The sequence below is a fragment of the Apodemus sylvaticus genome, chromosome 21 (genome assembly GCF_947179515.1).
Source record: "Apodemus sylvaticus chromosome 21, mApoSyl1.1, whole genome shotgun sequence".
Classification (NCBI taxonomy): domain Eukaryota; kingdom Metazoa; phylum Chordata; class Mammalia; order Rodentia; family Muridae; genus Apodemus; species Apodemus sylvaticus.
Window position 1 is genome coordinate 46,628,167 of NC_067492.1, and position 27,905 is coordinate 46,656,071.

Genomic DNA, 27,905 nt, shown 5'->3' on the forward strand with positions numbered 1-27,905 from the left:
GAGCCCAGAGTTCAGAGAGACATTTAACAACCTCCTTACCCTGGTATCTCAGGAGTTCTGGTGGATGAGGCAAGAGGATTTCCAATCAGAGTAGCCCGGGTTACATAATGAGAGAAGGGGTGGGGGAGCTTCAGAGGTAGTGCGGGGTGGGGCGTCTTAATCCTGGACGAGATGAATAAATGATGCTGGAGAGGCCGCGAGGGTAGGAAAACGCAGGGTTCTCTTAGGTCATGGGAGTGGGGTGGGGAAAGATGACGAAGACGGTGAGTGGCTTCCGCACTGTGGAAAATGTAAGCTGAGTGGGGGGGGGGAGGGGGGAACGACTCGAAGTGGGGGATTTAACATGCATTAAGTCCAGCCTAATGAAACTGCCACTCAGGGGTCGAAATGGGCAGTTTCGTATTCATTCCACACACGTAGACAGGATTGGGGTGTCTTAGCTCGCAGCTCAAGGGGAACTCTTAAGTTAACAGCCCACAAGCGCATTGCTAGCAAGGACTGTGCTGGCCCCAGTCGGCTCTTAAAGCATCCAGACTGTACCAGTCGCGCAGAGAGCGTGCGTGAGTTTCTAGGGTCATAGAGCCCAGAGAGAGTCAACCCCGGCCCGGAGGCGGCCGGAAGCGACCCTCCGTAAACAAAGCCGTGTGTAGGCGCAGCCCCAGCCGCCAGGCTCCTGGGCCGGCCCAAAGGGGCGGGGAAGGAATGTTGTGAATGAACGTGAGACCGCCCCGAAACTCCTCACAAGGCCGAACCGTGGGGTCCCCTCGCTTTGATTGGCTCACACCGCCCCGTGATGGACAGCGACTCTCCTTGCGACCTCGTATTGGATGGCACAGAAAAGACGGACGTCTAGGTTGTCGAATGAACAGAGGTCTCTTGGAGGCGGGTCTTCAAAGACAGCCAATGGAAAAGGAGAATTAGGGCGGCGGGGGCGGGGCCTCGGCTGAGGAGGCAGCGGCTGCTAAGACGGCTTCATTGTTGTGAAGAGTCTTAAAGGGGCCGCGTCGTCCGGCCGGCTCGGCCGGATGGAGCCCCCGGCGGCCAAGCGCAGCCGGGGCTGCCCCGCGGGGGACGAGCCCGGGACCGGGGTCCGTCGCAGTCGCCCCGAGCCGTTGCTGGACCTCAGCGCCAAGCGGGTGGCCGAGAGCTGGGCCTTCGAGCAGGTAAGGCTCCGGCCTGCCCCAGGCCTCACACCGCCCCCTCCCCAGCAGCCAGCCCCATCACCCCCACCCCCACCCCGGGCCCCGCACCCCGAGCCTCTCCGCCCGCGACCCTCCGGGCCTCTTTTCAGACCTCTTCTCTTCCCCAAGAGACACTCCAGCCCAGAGAGCCACACTGCTCCATTCCTGCCTTAGGGTTTCCCTGTCCCACCCTCCAGGGAGAAGACCCCCGTCTCTGCAGGGCCTGTACATGACACCCCCGTATCCCTGTGCGCCAGCCTCCAGAGCCCACCGGTCCTCTCCAGACCCCCCGACTGCGGGACAAGAGGCAGGGTCACTGAGGGAAGGACCCTGGGCCCCTCCTCCCGCCCTTCCCCCTCCCTCCAGCTAGTCCAGAGCCAAGATTGGGATTCATAGGCAGAGGATCCTGGAACCCCCTACTCTGTGACTTGTGGGTGGAGCCTCGAAAATCCCCACTCCCCGGCTTAGGGTCCCCCAAGAAGATGGGAAGGGGCAGAGGTTCCTCTCAGTCCCATGCAGGTGTCTTTTAGTCTGACTTTGAGGGTGTTCTTTGCCTCGCAATTCTTCCTGAGTTAGGATGGATGGGTTTGGACTGACCGTGGACTGAGCAGGCTCTGATTCATGGCCGGAAAATCCCTCCTTAGTCATCAGCCAACTGTCAGGAGCCCAATCACTGACTCCCCCTTCTCGTAGAAACTTGGGTAGGACTTCAGTGCTGTTCACCCTAAGTGACACGCACAGAATAACCCTAAACCTGTCTCCAGAACTTGCACGGATCTGCCTTGACCCAGCCAGGTGCTGAGAAAGCTCTGGAAAGCTTCTGGGGCCCTTTGGGAGTTGTTCTCACTTTGAGGAAACTGGGGCACAGAGAGGTTGAGAAACTTGCCCAAGGTCACCCAGCCAGTCACTAGCCAACTCAGATTGGAACACAGCCTCAAATGCTGGTTCTGATCCTTGGAATCCACAGGGAATGGCAGGTCAGCCCTTCCTTCCCTCCAAGGGGCTTTTCTCAGGGAGGGAACAGTGGGGGAAATACCCAGAGTGGAACTGATCTTGGGAATTTGAGCTCTTTGGTTTTAGGGGTCCTGAAGAGCTGAGTTCATTTCATCTCTGATGTAGCAATGCTGACACCCCTGGGGTTCTCAGTCTGCTATACTGACTTCCTCAGACTTCTGAGGCTGTGACACTGACCCAGTGCTGTGGTTTCTTGTGTCCCTGTGAAGATACCATCTCCATAAGGAGGTGAACAGAGGGAAGGCTAGGAACTCACAGCCTTGGCCATTCTTATACTCCTGTCTAACTTCTTGTGCACTTAGGAGGGTTTTTCCCCAGACCCCTGGGGCTTGCCAGTAAAAAACATGGAGAATGCTAACTATGAGCGGGGCACTATTGTAAATAAATGCTATTGTATTGAAAGCTGTTTTGTTGCTGGGGATTTCACTGTGTCACCCAAGCTGGTGGTCAGCTAGTTGGCACAAGTGGCTGGGACTTCAAGGTGTGCTACCATGCATGGCTCTCTTGTGTGTATTTTATCTTCCCAGTCTCCATAGGATAGTTGGTTGTCACATTGCTATTTTATACTTGGGAAAACAGACTCAGAGAAGTCAGGTGGTATCCAAGGTTGTGCCCCTTACAAACAGCAAAACCAGGATTCTGTCCCAGGTTTCTAACCCACGGTGCTCCCCACAGGTGGAGGAACGGTTCTCCCGGGTGCCCGAGCCGGTTCAGAAGCGCATTGTGTTCTGGTCTTTTCCACGGAGTGAGCGAGAGATCTGTATGTACTCATCGCTAGGCTACCAGCCCCCCGAAGGCGAGCAGGACGCCCGGGTACCGTTCACCCGTGGGCTGCACCTGCTACAGAGCGGGGCTGTGGATCGAGTGCTACAAGTAGGTGAGTCGACTGCCCACACTGGGGCGGCGTGGGGATGGGGCGGCTGGAGGAGCGAGGTGGGTCAGGGGCTAGGGGACTCCCAAGCCGCCTGCTCTGAGGCCCAGGTATGGTTGAGTGAGATACCTTGGCATTCTCCATGGACAGCACTGGCAGAAGCAGGTGATGGGGAGGCCAGCCTGAGCTTGCATAGTGAGATCCTGTTTCAATGGGTGCAGAAAAGAAGCACTAAAGATAGGGGCATAGTCGACCTCAGTGGAGGCTCAGGAGAGGAAGATGAACCAGGAAGTGGGGGTACAGAAGGACCAGGTGTTGGCAGGTGGACCCAGGTAAGGGGAGAGGAGAGAGGCGGAGCCCAGACTGGGGCTTGCTATAGGGATTGAGACATGGCTGACGGTTCTAGAATTGGGTTTTCAGCTGGGGACAGAATTATGAGCTGAAGGGGAGGGACACCAGGCAGCTGAGCTGATGAGTGGAAGAAAATGTGAGGAAACGAGGATAAAGCAGGGTCCCAGGGAGGGCCAGAGGAGCGACCACAAGAAGGGCCAGTTCCTGACCTCACACCGAGGGCATCTGAGATGCAGTGCTGTATGAAGCCAAGGGACAAAAATGCTAAGGCTGGATATGGTGGCACACAGTTATAAGCCCAGTGCTTAGAAGGCTGGGGTCAGAGGGTCTCAAGGTCATGACTAGCCTGGACTAAACAGTGAACCCTGTTTTGAAAACCAAAACAGTCTTGTTGTTGTTGTTGTTGTTTTGTTTTGTTTTGTTTTTTCGAGACAGGGTTTCTCTGTATAGCCCTGGCTGTCCTGGATCCTGGAACTCACTCTGTAGACTAGGCTGGCCTCGAGCTCAGAAATCCGCCTGCCTCTGCCTTCCAAGTGCTGGGATTAGGCATGTGCCACCACTGCCCGGCTCCAAAACCTGTCTTAGTGTGGTGGCAAATACCTAAAGCGGAGGTAGATGGATCTCTGTGAGTTGCAGACCACTTAAGGCTTCCTAGTGAGATCCTGTCTCAGCAACAAACAGAATGATCACAGGCCTCAGTAGCTGGACCCAATTAGAAGCTGGTCACACAAATTTCTGGGAGAGATTGTGATCAAAGGTTTGCAGCCATGTGTAGAACAGTAGAGTGACTATAGTTGACAAAAATTTATTGTGTATTTCATAAAGAACTAAAAGGAAGATGTTGGGAGCTTCCAAACACAGAAGTAATCACTTGGAAGGAGCAGGAAAAGCCAGTTAGCCGGTCTGCTCACTGTGTGTTGTACTGAGTTACCACACCGTATACCATGATGTGGACGGTTCCTGCGTGCTGATGGAAGAATGACTTAAGTTAAAAAAAAATCACCACTCAACAATGAAATAAACATGTGTCAGGCCGTGAGGGGCAGGCTCAGACCTCAGGCAGCAGGTCTGGAAGAGAATGCAGACATCTGGAGTGAGCTCTCAGAGTTGCTGTCACACATCAGGAGTCTCTGTAAGGCTGAGGAGCAAAAGTCAGAGCTAGAGGAGAAAACAGACTCTGAACCCCAGGCAGTGTGCCCCGTTGTTCTGAAATAGAAGGGGAAAAAAAGACCAGAGGAGGTTGGATTTGGGAAACGGAGGAAGGTGAGGAAAGACCTTAGACACTAGCGTTGAGCTTAGAAAAGGACCAGCGATTGAGCCAAAACATGAGTCAGACTTTATCCTTGGCTTTCTATGATAGCTGGTTATGGCTCAGCCAGGGTGACCCTGCCTGGCACCCTCTCTACCCCTTTTCCTGGGCATAACCTAGCACAGGCCCCAGGGGCACCCCTGGTATGAGGAAGCCAGGCCTTGCATGACGCAGGCTGCATCAGGCTGCCCAACCAGTCGGATGAGCCTGACAGACACCCAGGACTGCCCAGGACCTGCGCCCTCATCCCCTTGCCCTCAAGTGCCACAGGCCTTTGGCATGTTCTTAGGAAGTTCAGAGCTTCAAAGCTGTTGTAACCATAGCAGCCCAAGGGCTGGGGAAAGCATTTCAAACATTATGTATATGTTGATGATACTCTTTATTGATCATTAGAATAAGGACAGAGCAGAGGGGAGATGGCTCATTTGGTAAGGTACCTGTTGTCCAAGGTCAAGCCTGAGGACTTCAGCTCAGGGCTCAGCATCCATGTACAGTGTTAGATGTGTGGAGCACAGCACTAAGAAAGGGAGGATCTCAGCAGGGCAGTGGTGGCGCACACCTGTAATCCCAACACTTGGGAGGCAGAGGCAGGCGGATTTCTGAGTTCAAGGCCAGCCGGTTTACAGAGTGAGTTCCAGGACAGCCAGGACTGCACAGAGAAACCCTGTCTTGAAAAAAAACAAAACCAACCAACCAAACAAACAAACAAACAGAATGGGAGGGTCTCTGTGGCTAGCCGGCCAGCCTACCCGGGAACTAGCTACATGTTCAGGGAAAGAACCTGTCTCAAAGAACAAGGTGGAGGCCCAGCGCAGTTGCTCACTGTGCTTCTGCTCAGATGGGAGGGTATCCTAGGCCCAGGAGCCATAGAGCTCTGAGGGGAAAGTCATGCCAGTGGGAGGGCATCCTGAGACATGGGGCCAGGGACCACCCAGCTCTGAGAGGAGTCCTCCTCAGCAGAGGCTCTGCAGCTCCATGGGAGGGTCCGCCCGCCCCACTTGTTGGCTTCTTCTCTGGCCTTCTTCTCTTCACTGCTTCTTCCCTTCCTGGCTTCTTCCGAAGAGAGAGTCACACTAGGCAGCAAATCTCATGAAAGAGATTTATTGGAGGGTTCAGGTGTGGATGGATGAATCCAGAGATAGCTGCCCTCTGCTCCTGGGAGCAGACAGCAGGGAAATGAACAAAGGGCGGGGCTGTAGGATTTCTGAGGTGATGGCACTTCTCAGGTCAGAAGTGTCCAGATTGAGAATTGGTGGGATTTCAAGTCCTGAGTTTGGGGAGCTCAGGGATTGGTGGGTTTTCCTGTTCAGGCTTGGGTGGGTTCTCCTGCTCAGGGATTGGTGGGTTTTGTGGGAAGGTCAGGAATTAGTAGGTTTTCCTGCTCAGGGATTGATGCCTTTTTTTTTTTCCACTGCACCAGGCCCATGGGTTAGGGTAGGAAGTCCTTCCGGGCCACAGGCAGCTTTGGCTGAGGAGCTGTTTGGGTTGGAGAGGAGGTGCAGCCACCGTGGACAGCTCCTGCAGTTTATGTCAGGAAGGCCTTAGGCTGAGACAGAAAGGTGTCTACCTGGAAAGCTCTGCAGGGAGAGCTCCTGCCGAGGGGGGGAAGGAGATGCATCACCGTGGACAGCTCCTGTGGTGACAGCAGGCTGAGGAGCTATGGGGGCCGCCATTTTGACAACTCCTGTTGGAGTATCTTAACGCTGGTCGTAGGCTGGGACTGGAAGAAGGGGCCAGCGCTGCTTTGATGACTTGCAGAGTGCCACTCAGGGACTTTACTCACACCTTTAATCCTGGTGCTCAGGAGGCAGAGACAAGCATATCTCTGAGTTCGAGTCCAGCTCGGTCCAGGACACTCAAGGTACACAGTGAAACCCTGTCTCAAATAAACAAGATGGAGAACAATTGAGGCCATCCCCCCAAAAAGACCAGGGGTGTTTGCTTGACTCCACTTTATTAAGCCATTCGAAATGCTTGTGAGTAATTCATTTAGCTAGTAGAACGGCATGAAGAGATCATCGTTGCTGCGTATGGACAGATGGTGAAACTGAGGCAGAGCAGGTTAAGTGATTTGCACTGGACTTCCCAGCAGGACTGTGCATCAAGGTGTGGCTGGGATGATCCAGTCTCTTCAGTGTGTGCTTTGTCTTAGGGTTCCACCTGAGTGGTAATATCCGAGAAGCGGGGGGCCCAGGAGAGCCAGAGCATCTCTACCACGTCTCCATCAGCTTTGACCGCTGCAAGATCACATCTGTGAGCTGTGGCTGTGACAATCGAGACCTCTTCTACTGCGCCCATGTGGTGGCGCTGTCGTTGTACCGCATCCGTCATGCGCGCCAGGTGGAGCTGCGACTGCCCATCTCTGAGACTCTGTCACAAATGAACCGGGATCAGCTTCAAAAGTTTGTGCAGTATCTCATCAGCGCGCACCACACTGAGGTGCTACCTACCGCCCAGCGTCTTGCTGATGAGATCCTCCTGCTGGGCTCTGAGATCAACCTGGTTCATGGTGAGTAGCGGGAAGGAGGGGCTGTGACGCAGGAGCAGGTGGAGTAGGCGCCATCGTGCCCTGCTTTGGGGGGCAGTACACACTGAGAGAGAGGCACATCCTTGGGGGACCTGAGCAGGTTAGAAAGAGGGAGGCTGTGATGATGCTGGCCTGTCATCTCAGGACTGGGGAGGCTGAGGTAGATTCAAACATAGTACCACCCTGTCTCATGTGGGGGGGGGGGGGGAAGGGAGAGAGGGAGGGAGGGAGAGAGAGAGAGAAAAGGAGAGGCAGTAGGCAAGAGCAGAAGGGTCAGTCTCCAGGGTGAGGTACCCTCACAGGGTGAGGTGTCTCGGAATCCCAGGGTAAAGGCCTATGTCACTGAGTTATAGATGGGGTATGGAGCCCAGGAGGTGTTGGGAGGGAGGGGTTTGCTGCTGGTTTGTTTGGTTGTAATGGTAGAAGGTAACAGTGGTGGATGGGAGCTAACGTGGGTTGTGGGATGCTGGGTGGATTCCAGGACGTTGTGATTCATCACTAGGGAGAACTGATGCCGTGGGAGAATATTGGGGATGAGCGGATGGGTAGCTCACTCAGTACAGTGCAGTGAGGGGGACTGATCACTGGAAGGCAGCTGTGGAGAGATGGCCTGGTGGGACTCTTTGAAAGGCCAGTGGGTAGCCAGGCAGAGTGGACCACACCTTTAATCCCAGCCTGGCTCAGGAGGCTAAGGCTGGTGGATCTCTGTGGGCTAACCCAGTCTACATAGTGAGTTCCAGGACAGCCAGAACTACTACAGAGTGAGACTGTTTCTTTAAAAAAACAAAAGATAGACAGACAGACCGGTAGGTGCTCGCACTGGGGGCTGATGGGTGTGTGCTCTGGGAGGCACACATAGAAGTGATAGGTGTGAGGAAGGCATGTTTGTGAACCGGAGTACTCAGTGAGTGTGCAGCGTGGCTGATCGGAAGATAAATCCGAGGCTAGATATTTTGAGTGGAGAGTCAAGTAGGAGGGTGGGCAGGTGGAGTCATAGGATGAGTGCACACATTGTAGGTGGGCTGGAGCAGACCGGTGAACTAGGCTGTGTAAGGGATTGGGTGTGGAGGAGCTGGCATGGAGATGAGGGGATGGATAGAAACTGACTTAATACGGATGGGTGGTGTCTGGTAAGATGGTGGATGAGGAAATGACAGTGCCTGGTGTTTTATGGAGGATGCGTGGATACAGTGTTTCCATCGTACCTGACTAAGTGAACTGAAGGGGCTCGTAGTGTTTGGGACTGATGTGTGGATGGACAGATGGACTCATGGGCCATTAGGTGGATGGAAGGGAATGGGGGAGAGATGGTTGGATAAGTGAGTGGGTGGAGGACAGACAGATGGGCTGTGAGTTGGTAGGTGGATCGCTGGTGTGGTGGGATTGCTTCCGATGGGCTGTGGAGGAATGGACACAGCACGGGTGGGTACTCTCTCTCCTACACTACACTTGTCTGTTCACCCGCAGGTGCCCCAGATCCCACAGCGGGTGCAGGCACAGAGGATGCCAACTGCTGGCATCTGGACGAGGAGCAGATCCAAGAGCAGGTGAAGCAGCTGCTGTCCAATGGTGGCCACTATGGGGCCAGCCAGCAGCTGCGCTCCATGTTCAGCAAGGTGCCAAGGCTGGGGTGGGCAGGGCAGGGGTCCTGGCATGCACTTCCCTTCCTTACCACTTGCTTCTCTGCACAGGTGCGGGAGATGCTTCGGGCACGGGACTCCAATGGGGCACGCATGCTAATCCTCATGACTGAGCAGTTCCTACAGGACCCTCGCCTGGCCCTGTGGCGGCAGCAGGGTGCTGGCATGACAGACAAGTGCCGGCAGCTGTGGGATGAGCTCGGTAAGGCCTAGACACTGGCTCCCGTTCATGGTAGCATCTGTGCCGGAAAGCTCTTCTCCACTTAACATTACTAAGTAGTTCCAACATGCCAGCCACACTACTGGGTGCTGGAACTCCCAGAGGGAATAAAACACAAAACTCTAGCTCTCCCGGGATTAATATCCAGTAGGGAAGATCATGATTACTGTTTTATGTTTAGGGCCGGGGCTATAACTCACTGTTTGCAGGCTTGCATAGCATGCATGAAACCCTGCGTTCCAGCTCCAGCAAATGTGGATGGATATGCTCATGAGTGGTGGGTACGTGGGAGAACCGTGCTTGCACAGATGGTCAAGGCTACACAGCTTTGTCCCATGGTGTCCTTGGAAAATCGGTCCCAAATCCTCCAAGGCACAGACATCCGGGATGCCCAGGACCCTGTCATAAAACCAGCCGGTGCTGTAGAGAATCTGTACGTGCCTTTCCTGTACAGTTTTGTTTTATTCGGGGTCACATGTAGCTCAGGCTGGCCTCAAGCTCACAGTGTTGCTAGGGATGACCCTGAATTCCTAGTCTTTCCTCCTCTACTTCCCAAGTGCTGCAGGGCTCACTGGTCACCACCACAGATGGCTGGACTGAGTGATTGATTGATTGATTGATGCTGAAAATAGCACCCCAGGTTCTGCTAAGCCTGTACTGCACCGAGCTGGGGCTCACTTGGTCCTTGGTGCTCTCTAAGTTACCTCCAGCTGACTTAAAGTACAAGGTCAGGGCCACAGAGACAGCTGTCATCGTATTCTTTGAAGAATAATAGCAAAAAGGATGACTGCGCCTATTCAGTAAAGGCACAGGGTTTTGTTTGTTTTTGTTTTCTTTAAAGTCCCTTCCATTCAATCCATGGTTAATAGAATCAGCAGATGCTGGATCCTCTAATATGGGGCTAAGGACTTTAGGCTATACCACAGCTCACAGTTTTACAAAACTAAATAGTGTCTCCAGCTTTGGTGAGCCCCACCAATGTAGCAGAAAACCAGCCAGACCTATGTCACGTTGGGAGGGGCGCAGCCAGAGGTTGGATGTTTGTGTGTCAGGAACAAGGCTTCAGGATCGCGCACAGCACCGATATGTACACAGTTACAGAACACGTAGGGAAGTATTCCAATATTCCAGTGGACACTTGCTGTTTTTAGACAGTCTTGCTCTGTATAGCCCAGGCTAGCTCAGTTCTAGCCTCCTGAGTGCTTGGTCACAGGCATGGACAACCTGCAGCTACTCCAGTTTCTTTGAACTTTGGATCATTTGCACAAATCACAAAATAATCTCTTTTTTCGTTTTAATATTTTCCTCACCATTCAAAAATCTGAAAATATGGCTGGTCTAGTTGGAAATACCCATAATACTAGTACCTTGGAGGCTGAGACAGGAGAGTGATAAGTTCTAAGCTAGCCTGGGCTATAGAATGAGACCCTGCCTCAAAACAAGAGCAAAGACAAATCTTAATAGTCACTTGAAGAGAGATCCCAAGGGAAAGAGAACAGCCAGGCTGGGTTGAATACTGTGTGTTCAGTATTTTGCCCATTGGCTGCTGTGTCCTGTGTCAGGTGGTCAAAGGCAGTGTGGACAAGGGGGCAGAAGCCATGCAGAAGCACACTGGGGTAAACAGGGTTGAGGCCTGACTTGCAGTTCACATGCAGTGTGACCTAGAACAAGTGGAGTTTTCTGCCATACTTCAGTTCCCCAACCTAAGTTCCATTTATATTGTGTATTTATGTGTGGGCATACCATACTGCACATGTGTAGGCCAAAGGACAACTTTGTGGAGTTCTCTGCTTCCGTGTGTGGGTCCCAGGGACTGAACTTGGGTCTCCCGTCTTGCCGGCAAGCTCTTTCACCCACTGTGCCCTCTCACTGGCCCGATTTTATCTCCTTACCGTGATCTGAGGAGACCCTGAGCTGCAGCCCCCCTTCAGGGTAGGACACATGGCCAGGCCGCAGCTTGCTTGTCAGCCTGTGTTAATGATGTCGGCCTGGATACTGAGTGTCTGTCTGCTCTGCAGGGGCCTTGTGGGTCTGTGTCATTTTGAGCCCACACTGCAAACCAGAGGAGCGGTCAGGCTGGCTGCAGCTGCTTGGCACATGGGATAAGCTAGACGTGTGCCCGCTGGAAGAGGGCAACTATGCCCTGGACGTCCCCAGCCTACAGCCTGCTCCGACCTCCAGGACAGGTAGGAAGGGGCCTACACTCTGTTCCCAAAAATCCATCACCACTTCCTATATACTTTATCCTTCTGTCACCGCACTGTGCCAGGAGAGAGAGGGGAGAGAGGGGAGGGCTAGCCAGAGGGAGCACGTTCGAGGGCAGGAGTGACAGCGTCCAAGTCCGTCTTACTAGGCCTCCCGTTAGCAACGGATCGTGAGAAGACGGCTGCGAAAAGGATAGGAGCCCAGCGGGAGGGGCCGTGATGTGCTGTGGGTGAGGCAAGGAAAGAAGACAGGCAGCAAAGGTCAGGGAGGAGCAGAGAGACGAGAAGGAGGAGAGAAGGGAGGAGCAGGGAGGAAAAGACATCCCACTGTGTGGCAGCTCCGGGGCAGATGCCAGCCCCACTTTCCCTTTGAAGATTTATTTCAAGAACTCACATCTTCACTACCAACCAAGGGTGGAACCTGGGTTTGGCACCTGGGGTAAGCTGGCTACAGTGTGACCGCTAGCACCACCGTTACCACATTGAGCATATCCCCAGCAGGCTCAGAGGATGAAGAGGAGGTGACCGCCACCAGCCCCCGCAGGACAGTTTTCAGCCGAGCACTACAGGCTGGAGAGTTGCACTGGAATGACAACCACCTACAGAGGATCCTGGCCAGTGATTCCTGTGGCCCCAGCCTCACTGGCAGTATGGGAGGTGACAAGCCAGCCTTTGACCCTCAGGGCCACCCCATCTGGCTGGGTGAACCTTTCCCTACTGCCTGTGCACGAGTGGATACTTTGCGCGCCCACGGTTATCCCCACAAGGCTCTGCGGCTGGCGTGTGCCATAATCAACACCCTGCGGCTGCAGCAGCGACACCAGCTTGAGAGCTACAAGCAGCAGAAAAAGGGTGAGTGGGGACACAGGCTCCAGACCCAGGAGCTGACAGCAGCTGGGTCTCACGCCAGCACCCCGTGACAGGTCTGCATGCCCCCACCCCAGCTCCCACTCTCGATCTCACAGGCAGGAAGGACTTTTATCATTTAAAAAGCACTGTTGATTGAATCTGGAGCACTGAGTGGTGGGAGAGCTCAGTGGGTCAGGTGCAGTTATGTGGTGGAAGACTGTTCTAGTGCCTGAAGCCTTGGGTCTCCAGAGAAAGCAGAAGAGAGACGGATTGGGTCAGACTGTCAGTAGGGCCAGTTCCCAAGAGACACCACGACTTGCCTGCAGAGCCTCAGTGACCTCTCAGTGGCCATCCCACCCACAGGGCTTCGGGGTGTCGACAGAGAGGCTTCCAGGCCCTGTAGTAGGCAGGGTTCCACTACATGACCCTCAAGGCACGCTTTTCAGGGTAGAAAGAAGTTAAAAGACTGAACTGTTTGATATAGAACTTGATCACTTTTAAACATGAGTGACAAATTGAGTTGTGTCTCAGATACACAAACATGGGCAAAGGGTGTGGTTTATTAGGTGAGTGCCTGCCTAGCATGCATTTTCTACCTTAGCACTGCGTAAGTCAAGCATCGCCGTGTCTCTAACCCTCACCTTCAGGAAGTGGAGGTCAGAGGTCAAGGCCCACTGAGAACATGTGAGACCTTGTCTCAGATGGATGATGGATGGATGGATAGATAATATACATCGATGATAGGTGATGGGTGGATGGATAGATAGATCGATGATATACATCGATGATAGGTGATGGGTGGATGGATAGATGGATTAAAAACAGGGCTGGAGAAATGGCTTAGTAGGTCAAGTCAAGCATGAGGATCTGAGGGTGTGAGTTTGTATGCCCCGTTACCCACATAAAAGCCAGGCATGTTGCTGCCCCCTGGTGCTAGGAATTGAAGACAGGCAGATCACAGGGCCTTGCTAACAGCAAGTCTGGCTCCATGACTAAAGTTTCACTGACCAGCCCGTCTCAAAAGATATAGGTGACTGGAGGAAGGCTCCCAGCCCTGCACTTTATCCTCAATACGTGCATGGGGCATGTACACATGTGCATGCACATACATGCGTGGGGCATGTACACATGTGCATACACATACATGTGTGGAGCATGTACACATGTGCATGCACATACATGCATGGGGCATGTACACATGTGCATGCACATACATGCGTGGGGCATGTACACATGTGCATGTACATACCTGCATGGGGCATGTACACATGTGCATGCTCATACACCACATGCACACAAACAAATACACCAGTCACACTGAACAAAGGAAAGATGCTCTGACTAAATCTGGGGACAGAAGGAAGGCACTGGCTGAGTTCTTGGCAGTTGAGATGAAGTTGAGTGTGAGGGAGGAGGCTTTAGAGTGGTGGAGTCAGAGGGGATCTCGGGTACCTGAGGGGCAGCGCAGGCAGAGCTCAGCAAGGTGCATTGTTCCAAAATCAGCGGAGGTCAGTGGATGAGCCCTACAGGACATTCAGGTGTCCATCGTAGAATTTCCATATTGTCTGTCCCTCAGGAGGCCTCACAGCCTTTGAGCTTGGCTGCCGAGATGAGGAGGTGGGAGGGCTAGAAGAGAGCACTGCTCTGCACTGTGCAGGGAGATGAGGAGGTGGGAGGACTAGAAGAGAGCACTGCTCTGCACTGCGCAGGGAGATGAGGAGGTGGGAGGACTAGAAGAGAGCACTGCTCTGCACTGCGCAGGGAGATGAGGAGGTGGGAGGACTAGAAGAGAGCACTGCTCTGCACTGCGCAGGGAGATGAGGAGGTGGGAGGACTAGAAGAGAGCACTGCTCTGCACTGCGCAGGGAGATGAGGAGGTGGGAGGACTAGAAGAGAGCACTGCTCTGCACTGTGCAGGGAGATGAGGAGGTGGGAGGGCTAGAAGAGAGCACTGCTCTGCACTGCGCAGGGAGATGAGGAGGTGGGAGGGCTAGAAGAGAGCACTGCTCTGCACTGCGCAGGGAGATGAGGAGGTGGGAGGACTAGAAGAGAGCACTGCTCTGCACTGCGCAGGGAGATGAGGAGGTGGGAGGGCTAGAAGAGAGGACTGCTCTGCACTGCGCAGGGAGATGAGGAGGTGGGAGGGCTAGAAGAGAGCACTGCTCTGCACTGCGCAGGGAGATGAGGAGGTGGGAGGGCTAGAAGAGAGGACTGCTCTGCACTGCGCAGGGAGATGAGGAGGTGGGAGGGCTAGAAGAGAGCACTGCTCTGCACTGCGCAGGGAGATGAGGAGGTGGGAGGGCTAGAAGAGAGCACTGCTCTGCACTGCGCAGGGAGATGAGGAGGTGGGAGGACTAGAAGAGAGCACTGCTCTGCACTGCGCAGGGAGATGAGGAGGTGGGAGGACTAGAAGAGAGCACTGCTCTGCACTGCGCAGGGAGATGAGGAGGTGGGAGGGCTAGAAGAGAGGACTGCTCTGCACTGCGCAGGGAGATGAGGAGGTGGGAGGGCTAGAAGAGAGCACTGCTCTGCACTGCGCAGGGAGATGAGGAGGTGGGAGGGCTAGAAGAGAGGACTGCTCTGCACTGCGCAGGGAGATGAGGAGGTGGGAGGGCTAGAAGAGAGCACTGCTCTGCACTGCGCAGGGAGATGAGGAGGTGGGAGGACTAGAAGAGAGCACTGCTCTGCACTATGCAGGGAGATGAAGCGGCTCCCAGACTGGCTGCTGTCCTTGGGAATGCAGTGTGGGCATGTAAAGGGAAGCCTCCAGAGCCTTGGGGAACATAGCTGGATAGAGCCCACCTCTTCCCATCTGCAGAACTGCTCCAGAAAGGTGCTACTGGTGTCACAAGCCCTGAAGGTTGGGTGGGCCATCCCCTGGATCCCATTGGCTGCCTCTGCAGGGCACTGCTGGAGGCCTGTCGTCTGGAGGAGGAGCCCCATTCTCTTTTCCCAGGTACACACCCTGAAAACCCTCGCAGGCGGCCCGCACCCAACTCTGTTGGCCAGACATAGCCCTACCAGGGCCAAAGCCAGTGCTTGAAGTGAGGGGTTTAAGGGCTGGGACTCTCTGAACCTCTCTCCACTCTGTCACCCAGGAGAGGGCAAGGGCGGGGGAAGGTCTCGACCTAAGCAGCTGTGCATGTGTCTTCCACAGACTCAGCCCCAGAGAAACGAAAGCTGGCCTACCAGCACGTGCCGGTGCCGGGCAGCCCCGGAGAGTCCTACCTGGCACTGGCACTGGAAGTGGCGCTCCTGGGGCTAGGGCAGCAGCGGGCACTGCCGGAGGGGCTGTACGCCCAGGACAAAGTGGTGCGCAGTGAAGAGCAGCTCCTGGCCCTGCTGGAGGAGGTGGAGCTGGACGAGCGGCTGGTGCAAGTGCTGCGAAAGCAGGCTGGGCTCCTACTAGAAGGTGAGCCCGCCCCGCCTGCCGTGCCCATAGCCCTGTGGGACCAGGTACGAGGCCTTGCCGCCTGGCCTCAGTCCAACTCCGTGGTCCAAAGATGCCATGACCTGTCAACCCCCACATTGTCAACCCCGCCCCATAGCCTAGCCCCGCCTATGGCCCAGCCCTATTGGCTCTTAGCCAAGTTTTCTCCCCCTGTTGGGATGACTAGGGCAGGTGTACCTCCTCCTGTATCCTCATTCTCCCTCAGTACGCAGTGCTATATATGGACCCCTCTTTTCATCTGCAACTCCACATGCATTTGGAGCGCAGGGCTAGTGGAGACTGAACTCACCCTGTCTCTGTAGGAGGCCCCTTCAGCGGCTTTGGAGAAGTGATTTTCCGGGAGAGCGTACCCATGCACACCTGTGCCCGATACTTGTTCACTGCGCTGCTGCCCCACGACCCCGATCTGGCCTTCCGCCTAGCGCTCCGAGCCATGAGGTAAGTGTGGGAGAAGGGAGTAAAGGGCTGGAGTGCTGCCTCCAACCCTGGTCTCATCTGGTTACTGAGGCCCATGCCAAAGGCTGTGTGTTTTCTTGTTAAATGGAAATGTGTGATAGAGTAACTTTGAGAGTGACTGACAACTCAGAGTGCAGGCTTTGTCTAGGAAGGGTTGTCCCAGCCTACCGGAGGCTCGGTGGAGGCGTGGGTAACCGGTGTCCTGCACTGGGGCTCTGACTCAGCAGTGTTACAGTAACCCCAATGTTCTAAGGCTGGGGTCAGTGCCCGGCAATGCCCATGTGACATAGGTGGTTTTTCAACAGTTATATCTCTGTTCATGTTTAAAATACGTATGGGTTAGTGTCAGCATTAAGTCATTCAACAAATCCTTCTCTGTAACTGGACCAATAGTGTGCTGGCTGTTGGAAATGCAAGCCGAGGACTCGTTCTGCCTCACGTAGATGGTGCTGCAGGGTGTAGGGAGAAGAGAACAGAGAGAGGAAGGACTTGGACAGAACCCTGCAACTTCAGTGTGGGCTCTGAAGGAACCTGGCGGAGGGAGCAGAAGGGCTGTGTGGGAGCTCCAGGCCTGGCCTGGCCGGCAGAACCTGCTTGATTCCCAGAGCACCCTTTTCCTTCTGTGATGGGGTCTGTCAAGGGCACGTAGCTGCTGAGCCCCCATGGGCCTGTGGAAGGGCGAATACAGGGGGTGTAGCTACTACCTACACCCAGCTCCTCCCAGGCACCAACTGGACCATACCCAGGGCATCTAAATGTCTGGTCCGCTCGGATGCAGAGTGTCATGTAGCTAGGCTAGCCTCAAACTCTGTATGTGGCCAAGGCTGACCCTGAACTCATGATTCTTCTGTCTGCCCCTGGTATTATAGACTTGCAGTACCACACTTGGCTAAGTATATTTTTCTTTCTCTCTTTCTCTTCCTCTTTGCCTTTTTTCTTTTTGTCTTTTGGGGGTTTGGGGGTTTGGTTGGTTGGTTGGTTTTGGTTTTGAAATAGGGTTTCTCTGTGTAGCCCTGGCTGGCTTAGAACTCGCCCTATAGTCCAGGCTAGCCTCCAACTCAGAGATCCACCTGCCTCTGCCTTCTGTGTGCTAGGACTAATGGTATACATCACCATACCTGGTTTAAATGCATTTTCTTATCTTGTTTGTTTGTTCAAGACACAGTTTCTCTATGTCGCAGTGGCTGTCCTGGAACTCCCTCTGTAGACAGGCTGCCCTTGAACTCAGAGATCCACCTGCCTCTGCCTCCTGAGTGCTGGGATTACAGGTGTGCGCCACCACTGCCAGGCCGAAATGCATTTTCTTTTCTTTCTTTCTTTTTTTTGTTTTTTTGTTTTTTTTGTTTGTTTTTTGTTTGTTTGTTTGTTTGTTTGTTTGAGACAGGGTTTCTCTGTGTAACCCTAGCTGTCCTGGAACTCCCTCTATAGACCAGGCTGGCCTTGAACTCAGAAATCCACCTGCCTCCCAAGTGCTGGGATTAGGCGTGCGCCACCACCACGAAATGCATTTTCTTAATAGTCAGGTGGGGTGACACAGGCCTGTAATCCCAGCATATGGAGTCTGAGCTGAGATCTCACGTTCCAGGACAGGCTGGGCTGAGTCACAGGCTGGGTCTCAGACCTAGATGATTGGTTCGTGGTGAGAGAGAACTGTAGTGGGGAAGACGTGGGTAATTAGAGTCGGATAGTGATGAAGACACGGATGTGTACCCACACCTCTGAGGCAGCGTGGCCATCTCTCACCACCTCATCTCTTACCACCCCATGGGCCCCCACTCCACAGCAGGAACTTTAATAATAGTCAGTATCCCATTGTCCCCTTTGAGAATGTCCCAATTGTTTGTCTTTTCCCACTCTTTTTTGGGGGTGGATTTTTTCTATGCAGACTGTCCTGAGGCGCCCTCCCCCCCCTTTTTTAAAGTAGTTTCCTTTTTAAAAGTAATTTATTTATTACTATGTATGCATTGGTGTCTTGCCTGCATGTCAGTGTGAGGGTGTCAGAGCCTCTGAAGCTGGAGTTAGACAGTTGTGAGCTGCCAATGTGGGTGCTGGGAATTGAACCCAAGTCCTCTGGAAGAGTAGTAAGGACTACTGAGCCATCGCTGCGGCCCCTGTAGCCTTCGCCTCTGCCGTGCTGCTGGCGTAACATGGCTACCATACCTGTCTTGTTACCTGCTGCAGCTCCTGCCCATGACGGAAGCGCCCTGGTGTTTCTCCCTGTGCCGGCTTATCTCAGGGACTGTTCCAACCATGTAGCTGCACCTGGTGGTATTCAGTCCTTCTGTGGCTGAATATGTCCTTTGTGTTACATTTTCTGTAGCTGCTCATTGTGTTCACTGTCGCATTGTAGCCATTGTGAATCTGGTACAGTATGCAGCCTGCTGCGTGTGTGTGCACATGGGTGCGTGAGTGCGTGTGTGTGTGTGTGTGTGTGTGTGTGTGTGTGTGTGTGTGTGTGTATGTGTGTGTGTATGTGTGTGCGCGTGCGTGCATGTGTGCCTGTGTGTGTGTCTGTGTGTGTGGGGGGCGATGTTTCTGTTTGTCGTCTCCAAGGAACTTCAGAGCTTCTGCTTTCTGTGTGTTATGCTAACTTACGTAGCAACCGTGTATGAGCTTCTGCTTTCTGCTGTTCTGTTCTGGAGCAGGGACCACATGCAGGGCACTGTGCTTCCTAGGCGACTGCTCTACTACCGAGCTCAGAGCCCAGCATCAGCAAGTTCTCCTTCCTCCCCGCCCTCATCACGATGTATATCTTCTCTGTATGACTGTAGCCATTAAAATCCCAGCCATTTGTTGTTGTTGTTAAGGTGCTGGGGATGGAGCCCAGGGCGTTTGGCATGCTGGAGTCTACAAACTGAGTCTCGCCCTCTCCCCTAGCACCTCCCTGGGGCACTGATTGCACATGGGGTTGGAGGGCAGGAGTGGCAGCTCACTCTGCGCTTTCTTCTCCCCCGCTCCAGGCTGCCTGTGCTAGAGACAACATTCCCAGCCGGAGACGCTCACCCCAGCCCACTGGACTCCATCATGAGTAACCGCTTCCCCCGCTGGTTCATCCTCGGCCACCTGGAGACCCGCCAGTGCGAACTGGCGTCCACCATGCTGACGGCTGCCAAAGGTGAGCGCCCGCCGTGACAGCCATCCCTCTAGGGTCCTGCTGTCCCTGACTGCCTCTCTATCCTGCTTCCATTTCCTGCCCACATTTATCCTCCACTTATTTGCTGTTTTTGTTTTTTGTTTTCTTTCATTTTTAGGTTGTGTTTATTTTTTGGTGAACGAGTATTTACCTGAATGTTTGTCTGTGCATCATTGGAGCCCTGGGGGCATCGATGTCTAGGATAGAGTTACAGACAGTTATGAGCTTCAGTGTGGGTTCTAGACATGGCGAGGGTCAAACTCTGTCCTCTGCAAGAGCAGCAGTGCCCATAAGTGCTGAGTTGTCTCTCCAGCCTGCTTTTGTTTTAAGGCGTGGTCTCACCAGGTATCCTTAGCTCGCAGCGTGCAACCCGCGATGGCCTTGACTCATTTTCCTCCCTTGGCCTCGCGGTCTGCCACAGCTGTTCTCCTCGTAACACCTGCTCCTCCCCACTTCTGCTGGCACATGCTCTGTAAGGACCAAGCAGAATCTTTGCCCACTGCTGCGAGGTGGCAGGTAACAAAACTACCCCAAATTCCATGTTCTCAGAAAAAGATGTATAATCAGTCAACTAGCCAGGACCTGGGGCTCATGGTAGAGACCCTGCTTAGCATGTGTTAGCCCTGCGCGTGCGCGCGCACACACACACACACACACACACACACACACACACAGACACACACACACCCGCATCACAAGAACAAACAGATGGCCTGCAGAGGTGATGGCTCCCTGCCACGCCAGCATGAGAGAGGACTGGAGTTCAGTCCCCAGGTTCCGTTAAAGGACAGGCGTAAAGGTAGGTGCCCTGCCATTAATCCCAGCACTGGGGGGGCAGGTGCAGTGAGTTCGAGGTCATCCTCGTCTACAGAGTAAGTTCCAAGCTACCCTGAGCTACAGGATAGGACCCTATCTCTGAAGGAGAATAAAAAGGCTGATGTGGTGTTGTACACTTGTCACCCCAGCACTGGGAAAGAGAGACAGAGGACCCTCAGGGTCTGCTGGCTGCCAGCCTTGCCCTGATGGAGAAGGCTGGAGAGGCGGCTCAGTGGTTAAGAGCACTGTCTATTCCTGTAGAGGACCAGAGTTCAATTCCCAGCCCCTATGTATTGGCTCACAGCCATCTGTAACTCTAGTTCCAGGAGACCCAGCACATTCTTCTGGATTCTGCAGGCACCAGACAAAACACCCATACACATACAAATAAAATAATACGCTTTTTTAACTGAGGGATGGCACTGAAGCTTGACTCTGGCCTCTGCATACATGTGTGTACACATGTCTACACTCACATGAACACACACGAAACTGGCAGAAGTAACCAAGGAGGCGATCCCCATGTAGAAAGAGAGGGTATTGGTGTCATGTGGGACACTAAAGCAGACAGCCTCGTCTTTTTTCCTGTGGTCCTGAGGGTGGGGCCCAGGTCTTGTGTAAGCCGGGCCAGCGCTCCACCACTGGGCCACACTCCCAGTTCTCTGCGTAAACACACACCCATATGAAGGCAGAGCCACGCTTGGGCTGCAGTAACACAGTAACACAAGCTGGGCAGTGTTTAAGTGTGAGTCTCATAGATTAAGAGGCCAAAGTCCAAGATTAAGGTATCAGGAGGGTTGGCTGGCAGTGCGGGCTCCCTTGGTTCACACATACTGTCCTCACTGTGGTGGTGGTGGGAGAGAGAGGGAAACAACATTCTTGTCTCTGACAGGGTGCTCCACCCCTCCCCAGCCTAGCCTGTGATGTCATCTAACCCAGCAGTCCATCCCATCGTGGGCTTCCACAGTAAGACCTGTAAGGAGAGGACACAGTTTAATCCACACCATCTTCTAAGAACATTTGAGGCAGAAGGATCTAGCCAGTGCAGAGGCCCTGAGGCTGGCCCAGAGCTGGGATACCTGAGGAACGAGATGGTCGGCGGGGGTCAGAGGTGTAGCTCAGAGCCTGTGCCTAGAATCCTCCAGGGATGAGCTGGGAGTGTGACTTAGAGTTGAGTGCTAACCTAGCATGTGTGATGCCCGCTCCCATTCCCAACACTGGGAAGTTGTGATAGTGATAAACAGGAGGTGCATGCACCCGGAGCAGAGTGTGGGGAGCATAGACTATCGCAGTGGTGGAGCCAAGCCAGCATGGTTAGCACATGGTTAGCGCACACGGTGTACTCCCAGCCCTACAGACAGCTAATGCTATGCAGCTAACGCTATACAGCCCCTCAGAGCTACCTCTTGTTGAGTTCCCTGCTGTGTGCAGGACTTCCTGTGTGCAGGATTGCTGTGAGGGGTCATTCAGCTCCTCTTCACTGGGGTTCCAACTCTGTTACTCCTGCCCAGGAGACACCAAGTGGCTGCATGCAGTTCTGGGCTCTGTCCAGCAAAACATCCACTCCCCGGCCCTGCTCTTCAAGTTGGCACAGGATGCCTGCAAGACCGCCACGCCAGCCAACGCACCACCAGACACCATGCTGCTGGGCATTGCACTGGAGCTTGGCCTGCAGGTACGGGTGCTGTGGCCGGGTGTGGGGGGGATGGGGGAGGCTGAATGGGAACCCTACCTCTGGGGCAAAGGCTGGCATAGAAGTTACACCTCTGGAGGTAGAGTTACAGACCAAAATTGAGGTGATGCGAGATCACTGTAGGAACTTGTGAATGGGAGTCATCCCCGGGGCTGAGATTGAAGCTGTGGCTGGGCCACAAGACAGCCGAGAATGCTGGGAGAATGTTGCTAACGTGCAGGAAGCGCTGGGTTTTGGCCTCAGCACCACGTAAGCCAGGTGTGTTCTAACATTCAGGAAGTGTCGGCAGGAGGATCAGAAATTCCAGGTCAACCTTGGCTACATAGAGTTGGATGCTAGCCTGAGCTATTTGAGACCCTGTCTCAAAAATAAATAAACCCATTTAAAAAAAAAAAAACCCAACTCAGCTCAGATTCCAGGTATGACAGCAGGGCTGTAGGAGGTTGTACTAGGTCCTCTGTTTCATCCTCAGTAGGAAAAAAAATTTTTTTAATCATAAAAGAAAGAAATAAAGCCTGTGGTTGCCTGTTGGTGCTGTTGGTAAAAATAAAAACCATGAGTCCAGAGAGATGGCTCAACAGTTAAAGTGATTGTTCTTCCAAAAGACCCCAATTCCCAGCACCCACATGGCAGCTCACAACAGGCTATATATACTCCAGTGTCAGGGGGTCTGGTGCCCTCTCCTGCCTCTGCGCCACACAGATGCAGATGGCGGCAGAACACCATACACGTTACATATAAACAAAGTAAGGCCCACGAATGAGGCAGACCCAGCCTATAAGGAGCACCCTTGGGACTGGGGCATAGGGTAAGGCTAGCTGGGGGTTGTACCTCAGGTGAAGGACTTCCTGAGGTTGAGCCTTGGAAGCAAGAGCTATAGCTGAATCCCACTTCCTGTGATGGCAAGGCTGAGGCCAGTCTTCATGCTGCCCATAGGTAAGCAGCCACGGGCATAGATATCTGGGGTCCTAGCAAGGCTAGACAGGGTGGGGCTAAGGACATGGCGTCAGACAGCTCCAGAGTCTAAGTGGAAACACCTTCACGTTGCGATGCACACCTACCACCCAGCACTGGGGAGCTGAGCAGAAGGACCTGAGCTCACGGCCAGGGTGGGCTACAGACCCTGTCTCAGAAAAGACCAAATAAGGTAAGAGTGACTGTCAAGATGGCTCAGTCAGTAAGGTGCTTGAAGGGAAAATTAGGTGCCCAGAACCCAGGTTAAAAATACAATAAAAAAAGTTGTAATCTGCTGGGTATATTGGTGTATACCTTTTATCTCAACATTTGGGAGGTAGAGGTAGGTAGATCTCTGGGTTTGAGGCTAGCCTGGTCTACAAAGCAAGTTCCAGGACAGCCAGGGCTACACAGAGAAACCCAGAGAATTTTGAAGAAGAAAAAGCTGTAATCCCAGCATTGGGGAGGTGGGGACAGATAAAGCCCTAGGACTTGCTGATATATTATTGCAGCCTAACAGGTGAGATCAAGATGGGAACTGGAGAGCTAGCTCACTGCTTAATAGTACTTGTTACTCTTGCAAAGGACCCAAGTTCAGTTCCCAGCACCCATGTCTGGGAGCTCCAGTTCTAAGAGTCCAACTCCTCTGGCCTCCAAGGGCACCTGCACACAGGTGCACATACTCATGTCCATATGCACATGACTAAAATCCGTTGTAGAGGAGAGGAGTTCAAGGCAGGGTCTCTGCCTGTGGCCCTGGCTGTACAGGAATTCACTTTTTAGACCAGGCTGGCCTCCATCTCAGAGACCTGCTTCTCCTTCCCAGATGCTGGGGTTAAAGGTATGTGCCAAAACCAAGAAATGTTAAAAACAGCACCACCGTGGATAGCGTCTGAGCACCACTCCTGCGGCTGCTGTCTGACCTCCGCAGGCAGGCACACGGTGGCCTTGTGGTACACATGACCAAAGGCACAACCTAGGACAACTTGCACAGTAGGGACTTGTCATTCCCAGGCCTGCACAACCCTAGGCCTCGGTGAGGGGACAAGACTGCGGAGAAGAGACCAGTGTGGGGCACAGAGGCAGATCAGGGCTGGGCCTCAGGACAGGCAGACGAGAGGTTCCTTAAGGTTGCAGTTCACAGAGGGCAGGGGCTGAAGATCAGGTGCTTTAGGACTACAGGGAAGAATCTTCTGGCTTGAGGTATGGGACGTTCTAGAATGAGGGGCTGGTCGGTTGCTTTGAGTATGACTTTAGTGACCCAGCACTGCTTGGGTCCCAGCAGAGTCACTGCAGAGCCCCAGCCCTGTCACCATCATTTTCACAGCACCACCATTCAAGAGATTCTTCTTCTGAATTTGTGTGTGTGTGTGTGTGTCTGTGTGTGTGTAGTACACACAGATACAAGCAGGTACTCAAGAAAGCCAGGAAAGGGGCTGGTGAGATGGCTCAGCGGTTAAGATCACTGACTGTTCTTCCAGAGGTCCTGAGTTCAATTCCCAGCAACCACATGGTGGCTCAGAACCATCTGCAATGTCATCTGTTGCCCTCTTCTGGTGTGTCTGAAGACAGTGTACTCGTGTACATAAAATAAATAAATAAAACTTTAAAAAAGAAAGAAAGAAAGAAAGCCAGGAAAGAGGGCATCCCTTGGAGCTGGAGTCGGGACATGGGTGCTGGGAACTGAAATTGAGTCCTGGGGAGAATACTTAAGTACTTGAAGCACTGAGCCACCCCCAACCCCATCTTTGTTTTTCACGGGCACTGGGGATCACACCTGGGTTTCCATGCTGGCATGACAAGTTCTTTACTGCCTGAGCCACCTGCGCAGTTCTTGTTTTCCCTCCATTGGTTTTTCCAGGCAGGGTTTCTCTGTGGCCCTGGCTGTCCTCGAACTCTCTCTAGACCAGGATGGTCTTACACAGAATGATCCGCTGCCGTCTGCCTCCTGATTGCTAGGACTAAAGTTATTTGCCATCACTCCACATTCATATTCTAAAGATTTTATGTTTAATTTTGTGAGAGTGTGTATGTGTGTGAGAGGACTTATGCTGTGTGTGGATGTGTGCATACATGTGTGGGTGCCCTCAGAGACACCGGATTCCCTGGAGCTGGAGTTAGAGGTGACTCTGAGCCGCCTGCCCTGGGTACTGGGAACCAAACTCTCACCCTTTGCATGAGCAGCACGTGCTCTTAATCACAGAGCCTCTTTCCCGGACCTCTTCCCAGGCTGTATTTTTATCCCTATTCCATAGAGCCAGAAACTGAGGCCAAAGATACCTCAGCCATGTTTGCTGCAGTAGCTCTGCCTCCAGCCGCCTAGGTGCTAAGCCATCAGCCACACAGGGCTCTGAGGACCTCCCTTCCTTTCCTCCAGGTGATGCGGATGACACTGACCACGATGACCTGGAGACGCAGGGAGATGGTTCGCTGGCTGGTTAGCTGTGCCACAGAGATTGGTAAGTACCTGGAGGGGCAGGTGAGGAAATCAGACAGGCACCAGAACTGGCCCTGTCCGGCCTGCTGTGCAGCCCCTTAACCCCAGCCTCAGGAGGTAGAGGCAGGTGAACCTGTAGGCTTGAGAGTTCCAGGACAGCTGGGGCTTCATAGTAAAACTCTCCCTCAAAGCAAACAGATAAAACAAAAGCTCTAGGCCAGCCTGGAGGGAACATGAGGTGGGGCGGGTGGAAGTGCAGTGGGTGGGGGTCAGGCTGGACTAGTTAGGATCCGGGAGGCTCCAGGTGCTAGCATCCAGGGCTTCCACTCTGCTCCTTTGAGAAAGGGGAAATTTTCTCTCCAGACATGGCGGTGCATCCATTCATTTTATATGTATGGTTGTTTGGCCTGCATACAGTCTGTGTGCCACATGTGGACTTGTGGAGGTCAGATGACCCCTTCAAGTTATGACTGGTTCTAAGTCACCATGTGGGTGCTAGAAAGGGCAGCCAGTGCTGCTAAGCACTGAGTGTCTCTCCAGCCCCATATGACCTCTTTATAAACAAAACACAGTTGGGCGTGACGCCCCACACCGGTTATCCGGTTATCCCAGCTCTTGGGAGGCCTAGGTAGGTGGATCTCTGAGTTTGAGGCCAAGTGGGGCTGCACAGTGAGATTAACCCCCCCAAAAAAACCCCTGGTGAAGCTGGGGGCATGCAGAGCCAGTGGGAAGTTGTAGGGTGGGAAGGGAAGTGGCAGGGCGTCGCTGCAGCCACACGCTCTGCCCGCCTGTCCCCACCCCGCAGGCCCGCCAGCGCTGAGGAGCATCATGAAGAGCTGGTACTCCCTGTTCACCCCGGTGGAGGCCGTCACCATAGTGGCAGTGACAGGCACCACGCACGCCACTTTGCTGCGACTGCAGCTAGACACGGCTGGGCGAGAGGAGCTCTGGGCCTGTGCCCGCACCCTGGCGCTGCAGTGCGCCATGAAGGATCCCCAGAACTGTGCCTTGCCAGCCCTGACCCTGTGTGAAAAGAACCACGCAGCCTTCGAGGCCGCCTACCAGATCGTGCTGGATGCTGCAGCCGGTGGCCTCGGCCACGCCCACCTTTTCACGGTTGCGCGATACATGGAGCATCGAGGCCTGCCTCTGCGGGCCTATAAGCTGGCCACACTAGCCTTGGCACAACTCAGCATTGCCTTCAACCAAGACAGCCACCCCGCAGTCAACGACGTGCTGTGGGCCTGCTCACTCAGCCACTCGCTGGGGCGGCACGAGTTGTCGGCCATCGTCCCTCTCATCATCCGCAGCATCCACTGTGCGCCCATGCTCTCAGACATCCTCCGGCGCTGGACACTCTCGGCACCTGGGCTCGGCCCACTGGGGGCCCGCAGGGCTGCCAAGCCACTTGGGACTGACAGGGCCCCGCTCTGCCAGCTCCTGGACGCCGCAGTGACCGCGTACATAACCACCAGCCACTCTCGCCTCACCCACATTAGCCCTCGCCACTATGGCGACTTCATTGAGTTCCTGGGCAAAGCTCGAGAGACCTTCCTTCTGGCGCCCGACGGCCACCTCCAGTTCGCACAGTTCTTAGAGAACCTGAAACAGACCTACAAGGGGAAGAAGAAGTTGATGCTGTTGGTTCGGGAGCGGTTTGGCTGAGGGACTGCAGAAAGCTGGGAGCATGGGGTCCCGGGGCTCGCCTTCCTCATTCGAGGCCTGTGGCTCCTTCCAGCTAAGTCACAGAGGTGGGAGGCAGAGGGTGACAGCATTCCAAGTGTGTGCCTCGGAGTGTGCAGACATGGTGATCTGAGGATCCGAAGCCATACTGCCAGCTAGACCCCGCAGGGTGTGCTGGGCACCCCACCAGACAGAAGCCAGCCCTGGCGCTCCCACACTCCCAGGGTTAGCTGGGGCTTGTGGAGAAGGGCTGGGGGCAGAATGAAGTCAGTCCTCAAACTCAGTACAGCACATGGTCCAGAGCCCGGCCAGGTGCCTGGGCCTCACGTCAGGGTAGCTATTTCCCCTTGTGTCACTCCCCCTCTCACAGCTCAGGGGTCCTGTCCCACTGCCCTGTGCCCCAGCCCACGCTTCACAGCACAGATGCCTCACCCCCACTGAAGGATACTAAGAGGCCTTGGGCCTCTGCCACATACCTCACCCCCAAATACCCTTGTCAAGCCAGGGCCTGTCTTCTGCTGGGCACCAAGGTCACAGGGTAGGCTGGGGACAGCTTTTTGCTGGCCAGACCCTGCCACCAGTAACTGGATACACAACTCAGGAGCCAGGCTGCCCTCCAGCCTGCTGTGGGAGGCACAGGCAGACAGCCAGGGACCCCGTCCGTCCTGTCTTCCTCTTGCTCTGCACCTCCAATTGTTTCCCCACTTTCTTAGTTTACCCATTTCTGCATCTCTAAGTCCCAGCTGCTGACAGAGGCCTTCTTTATCCCAGGCCTTGGCCCTGGGAGGAAGAGAAGGAAGCGCCTCCACCCAGACGAACCTGTCTTCTCTCTTGTATATTAAGGAAAAAGTTGGCATCATTTTGTAACCGTTTTTCTTATTTATTGAATCTCCTACTGTATTCTTTTCCTTTTCTTTCTCTCTTTTTTTTAAAAAAAAAGATTGAACATAACTTCTTTTTAATTTTGAGATTGGGTTGCATTGCCACACAAACCCGGGCCAGGGGTACCTACCACCACCTGTTCTGTTAACCAGAACATTTTCCATCTCGGTTTTTGGGCACAGCTTCAAGAATGGGATGGGGGGGGGGGGGCTACTGGCTTCCCAGTGGCATCAC

At 53.9% G+C, this 27,905-nt stretch overlaps 1 protein-coding gene and 1 long non-coding RNA gene across 5 annotated transcripts; both read left to right on the forward strand.

Moving 5' to 3' along the window:
* Positions 1–962: 962 nt before the first annotated feature.
* Positions 963–27,740, forward strand: Zswim4 (zinc finger SWIM-type containing 4). 3 transcript variants are annotated; one of them, XM_052166328.1, is made up of 14 exons: positions 963–1,163; positions 2,871–3,072; positions 6,879–7,235; positions 8,721–8,869; positions 8,945–9,095; positions 11,132–11,299; positions 11,816–12,169; positions 14,985–15,122; positions 15,324–15,578; positions 15,920–16,055; positions 19,034–19,188; positions 21,534–21,697; positions 25,047–25,128; positions 25,912–27,740. In XM_052166328.1, exons 1-14 carry the CDS (start codon positions 1,026–1,028, stop codon positions 26,769–26,771), a joined length of 3,309 nt encoding a protein of 1,102 aa, XP_052022288.1. In that variant the 5' UTR covers positions 963–1,025; the 3' UTR covers positions 26,772–27,740. The 3 variants fall into 3 exon arrangements, with proteins under 3 accessions (XP_052022288.1, XP_052022289.1, XP_052022290.1); XM_052166329.1 differs by having other exon boundaries at positions 11,819–12,169; XM_052166330.1 differs by having other exon boundaries at positions 8,721–8,800.
* On the forward strand, positions 13,470–14,971 carry LOC127671524 (uncharacterized). Of its 2 annotated transcripts, none has more exons than XR_007974770.1 (3): positions 13,470–14,251; positions 14,512–14,615; positions 14,824–14,971. It is a non-coding gene; the product is annotated as an uncharacterized LOC127671524 (long non-coding RNA). The 2 variants fall into 2 exon arrangements; XR_007974769.1 differs by having other exon boundaries at positions 13,470–14,043; positions 14,356–14,615.
* Positions 27,741–27,905: the final 165 nt, after the last annotated feature.

Excerpts from the sequence above, each read along its gene's own strand:
- Zswim4 (XM_052166328.1), top strand. The coding sequence starts at position 1,026 with ATGGAGCCCCCGGCGGCCAAGCGCAGCCGGGGCTGCCCCGCGGGGGAC. Across the intron at positions 1,164-2,870 it reads AGAGCTGGGCCTTCGAGCAG|GTGGAGGAACGGTTCTCCCG; the intron begins GTAAGGCTCCGG and ends TGCTCCCCACAG. Across the intron at positions 15,123-15,323 it reads GCCCCATTCTCTTTTCCCAG|ACTCAGCCCCAGAGAAACGA; the intron begins GTACACACCCTG and ends TGTCTTCCACAG.